The sequence below is a fragment of the Micropterus dolomieu genome, linkage group LG06 (genome assembly GCF_021292245.1).
Source record: "Micropterus dolomieu isolate WLL.071019.BEF.003 ecotype Adirondacks linkage group LG06, ASM2129224v1, whole genome shotgun sequence".
Classification (NCBI taxonomy): domain Eukaryota; kingdom Metazoa; phylum Chordata; class Actinopteri; order Centrarchiformes; family Centrarchidae; genus Micropterus; species Micropterus dolomieu.
Window position 1 is genome coordinate 18,341,968 of NC_060155.1, and position 4,830 is coordinate 18,346,797.

Consider the following 4,830-nt stretch of genomic DNA (forward strand, 5'->3'; position numbering starts at 1 on the left):
TCTGAGTCTGAAATCATCAGGTGTCTTAGCTTTAAAATCAATCATCAAGTAACCGTAAGGAACACTTGAGGCATCCTCGAAACAATCCATAAAAAAATTACAACATTTGTCTAGCCATTAGCGTGACTTGGTATTTATCTCTGGGATTTTTAAACAAAACAAGATAATTGGTATTCAAATTAATAGTACGGCTAACTTTGCCTTGAAAAAACAAATTCTGAACTAGGTATAAACAACTTAAATTTCTATGATGCACATATTTTGTAAACACATTTTGGACCTCATGGAATACATTATACTTTAATTTATGTAGTTGTATATAGATAACTGTAATGTCATGAATTTCATAGGGTTCCTAAGGGACTGTTTTCTGTTCAGTCCTGTGTCAGCCACATTGTTTCATCTGTGCATTTTATTTCTTCATTCAAGATAAGAAATAATGCTTCTGAAATAAATGACCTAGTCCAGCTTTAATTTCATATCACATGAAAGTGGGACAAACTGATGGAACTCTAAAACACTGAGAGCAGCAGGGTCTGTGGTCTGCCATTTTTCTGCTGCTTTAAAGCTGCTTGCACACTGCCCCAACAAATGCCGACCGACTCCGACCAACACCAACTGTTGGATCAGTGTGCGCCCTCAGTCGGTGTAAGTCGGATGGAGTCTTTAGAGTTTGACATGTCTAGTCGGGTTGGGTCGAGTTGTAGAAAGTCGGACCAATGTGTGCAGCTTTCCAACAAACTGCAAGATTGTGAGTGTTCTCGGGAACATCAGCGCACATGATTTTCTTTGATCATGGGTTAGCAAGGTATCCATTACACGCTGATCTCTCTCTCTCTCTCATTGACAACACACAGTCAAAAAAATGGTCGAAACAAGAGATTTTATTGGTGGGTTTGACTGACCAATCATGGGTTTGCGTCTACCAAATGGCCACGCCCACAACCCCCTCGCTCCGAGCAGCACTTGGCTCTAATGGAGACAGAGTTCCACCTTTTTACCAGTTGAAATATGTACTTTGTAGTATTGCACTTGCCAAAAAACAAACAGAATATAGCTTAATCAGTCCTTATTACCAGTCACAATACATTTAAATGGCCAGTACAGCCTGTATAGCCAATGCAGTTTTGCTCTTGCCAAAAAATTTATTCCACCTCACTACATGTGACTTAAAGGTTCTCAAAATGAATTGATTTCATTTATGAGCGTTATGAGTTATGGATACTTATAGCTTACCCAGTCCTTTAAACCTGTTGAAATACCTTTAAAGCTCCAATACAACAAGTAACAAGTAGTTTTCCACTTGCCAAAAAGTGATTGCAGCCTCGACCTTGTGACTTAAATAAGAAAAAGTAGGCAACAAAAGTCTGTCTGGTCAGTGTGGAACTGGCAGCTGGTTTTCTGAACGTTCTAAAGAACCGAAACCAACTGCTGGCGTTACGGGTTTCCAATGGCGGGTACCACAGCAACAAATGATTAGTGGTTCAAATGCTCTCCAACTCCTGAAAACACAGGTGAAATGATCAGATGAGTGAAGACCATAGACTGTATAAAGACACGAACCATGCGTTACTCTTCCCAAACTTCCTGTAACGGGAGGGCCGAAACTGCCGCAACACCTGACACATTGGTTCCGTGCTCTCGTTCCCTGATCAACTAAGGGTTTGTTCTAAAACCTATATGAATACAATCCCTTACCTCTAATAACAGCTAACCTCTAATTTTTTTTTTTTAAAAGAGAGAATGCAGGTTTACAATAACATAACCATAAACAGTGGTTTATGAGGGCACAGTCTGAGCCGTGTGCAAACATTTTAAGCTACATTTTCAGCTGCAAAGTCTGAGAAGAGAGGAAACGATGCAATGAAATTCACACCATCGCTATTTAGAAGACATGCGGGTGCAACTCCCATTAAAATCTGTTTAGAAAAATATATGCTCAGGAGAACTGCTCATTTGGTAAGTTTTGTTTTAACTGTATACACGTGTATTTGGCAAGAAAGGAGATTGTTACATTGTTACTGTTTCTGCTTTTTTTTTTTTTTTACTGTAGTTTACTGTTGTTGCTGAGTCATCAAGCTCTTCACTTCTTAAGAAATTGTTTTCCTGTAGTAGAAGTAAATATCCGTTTGAACAGGTGTTCAAATACTTATTTGCAGCTGTATCATACAAATAAATAGTTAAAAATCATACATTGTGATTTCTGGATTTTTTTTTTTTAAGATTATGTCTCTCACAGTGGACATGCACCTACGATGACAATTTCAGACCCCTCCATGATTTCTAAGTGGGAGAACTTGCAAAATAGCAGGGTGTTCAAATACTTATTTTCCTCACTGTAAATGTCTGCAGTTCTTCCTCAATTTTTTTATGCTTATGTGAGGTATATGTTTATGTGTATTTATACTCGGCTGTTTGCCGTAGAATCTGTTTTTACATCCAACATACTAATTATTTTTCATTCTGACACATGGCCTTGTCTTACAGACAAGTATGTGCTACTGCAACACCACCAACATCACCACCAACATTACCAACACCATTTGCAAAGTGAACATCTTGGAGGGTTTGGCTTACATTCCTTTGTTTCTCGTGGGTTTCCTTGTCAATGCTGCTGCTCTGCGTGCCTTCATTGCCAAACGGGTCTCCTGGACGGACACCCACATACACATGTTCAACCTGGCTATAGCTGATTCTGCCCTCATCCTCTTCCTTCCCTTTAGGATCTATGATTCCTTCTTCTGCCTGCCCAAGACTTACTTGTGTACACATTTCACCAACATGTATGCCAGCATCCTGACCATGGCGGCCATCAGTATCCAGCACTACCTGTCTATAAGGTTCCCACTGCAGGCCAGATCATGGAGGAAGGAGAAAGGGACGGCTTTTGTTGTGTGCCTGGTCCTTTGGGTGCTTCTGGTGACAATGTGTGCTATATTCCGAAAGGAGAACTACCCTGAAAAACTGTGGACCTGTTATGAAAGATGAAAAAATCAACCACTGAAATTGCGATTTATTCTCATTATGGAATTTCTAGGCTTCCTCACTCGGCTGTTTGTTGTTGTGTTCTGTTCCAGTCGGATTATATGTGTTCTGTTAAAAGTGGATGACAAGTCAGAGGAAAAGAAATGCACTATTGGCATAGTGACAGCAAATATGCTCGTATTCATCGTCTGCTACACTCCAATCCATGTTGGCTTTCTTGTTAACGTCTTTAATACTCCACCTACAAACTGGCAGACTACATACTTACCTGCACATACATATTTGCTTGTGTCTGAATGGATCGCTTCCACAAACTGCTATTTTGATTCCATCAGCTATTATTTTTTATTGAAATGTTTTTATTCATAAGTCATTGGGAGTACACAAAATTGACCTGTCTCTAAAAACAGCATTTGTGTGAACCATTTTTTAGACTGTACAGTATAAAACAAATTATATTGTTAAAACAAATTATACTGTTAAATGGGCACACATTAAGTTCAGTTTGCTGGTCATGACAAATAATACTTAGCCTGTGGGAACAGTTTTATAATCTTTTCTCTGGCTCTGGAGGGAGTTTGAAACAAACACCCCAAAGATGTCAGCAGGATAATCTTTGCATGGGCTTGAGACTTTTTCATTTTTAATATAAACCTGCATTGCAGGTTATATGATTAATAACAAACGGGTCATACGGGGTTTGAAAGAAGTGGGAATTTAGGAGGCTAGAAGGGTCAGATTGAAGATACTATTGAGTTGCATTGTGGGAATTGTAGGATGGAGCTTGATACATTTAAGGGACTAAAAGTCAGGATATCTGGACCTGTGCTCCTTCGTGTTTTGACTATTTTTTTTAGCATCATTCTGTTTCTTGTGAATTCCAACAGTGGACTATGCCTTTACATTTGCATTATAAGTAGCAAGCTGACTGATTGCAATAAATAGTATTTGGCTTTTTTTAATTAGAACTTTTATTGTGATTTATTCATATAAAATGTTTGCTGTGTGTAATGTTGATATAAAAAAAGAATAACTTTTTAATTGGTGGTTGACTCCTCAGTTTCCAGTTGGTTAATTGCACAGTTGATTTGTTAATATAGATATTTATTTTTAAATCAGTTGAAAAAAATGTACTCTACAACAGTTACATCTGGCTTAGCCTAATTAATCAAGTTGCTATATGAACTATTTAACTACTTTAGGGTGAGTGTTCATGGGTATGTGTTTTAGGATATAAATACCTTTTATCGTACTCCCGCAACCTTTTGTTGACCTTATTGCTCTCTGTGTGATGTTCAAAGAATGATATCAAAGCAGAGAACAAGGGGGATTCTCATCTCTGCACCAGACTTCTCAACAAAACAGCCTGTATCGAGCTCTGCAGCGCAGACAGACAATGTTGAGGCAATGCACAGACACCCTTTCACCCACTCACAGATGCCTGATTAATGAAGGCCAGTGTCCAGCTCCCTCTTGTGGCTAGGATAACAAATGCTTGAAAGACTTTCCGCTGCCTCTCTGCTGAGAAGCGGCCTGTTTCAAACTGCAGAATCTGATGACAAATATGGCTCATTTACAGAAAATAAACTGCAATAATGACATACACATTACTTGTGACTGCTGTGAATTAATGGAATTGCGTTTGTAAATGTGTGTATTTGTGTGTATATGCGTGGGCATGTGTATAATGATATGCATTTATTTCAATGAGTGCATTCAGAGCCACACTCGACAACATTAGCGGTCAATTATATAATGCCATTTAATAGCAATACTCCAAAGATTGATGGTTATTATAACAGCAGTATCTTAGCAACTGCAAAAACTCAACAGGCATCAGTCAAA

General features: G+C 38.6%; 1 protein-coding gene across 1 annotated transcript; it reads left to right on the top strand.

Annotated features, from left to right (window-relative positions):
• Positions 1-1,701: 1,701 nt before the first annotated feature.
• Positions 1,702-3,893, top strand: LOC123972864 (G-protein coupled receptor 35-like). The gene is made up of 2 exons (XM_046052588.1): positions 1,702-1,959; positions 2,488-3,893. Exons 1-2 carry the CDS (start codon positions 1,864-1,866, stop codon positions 2,986-2,988), a joined length of 597 nt encoding a protein of 198 aa, XP_045908544.1. The 5' UTR covers positions 1,702-1,863; the 3' UTR covers positions 2,989-3,893.
• The last annotated feature ends 937 nt before the right edge of the window (positions 3,894-4,830 follow it).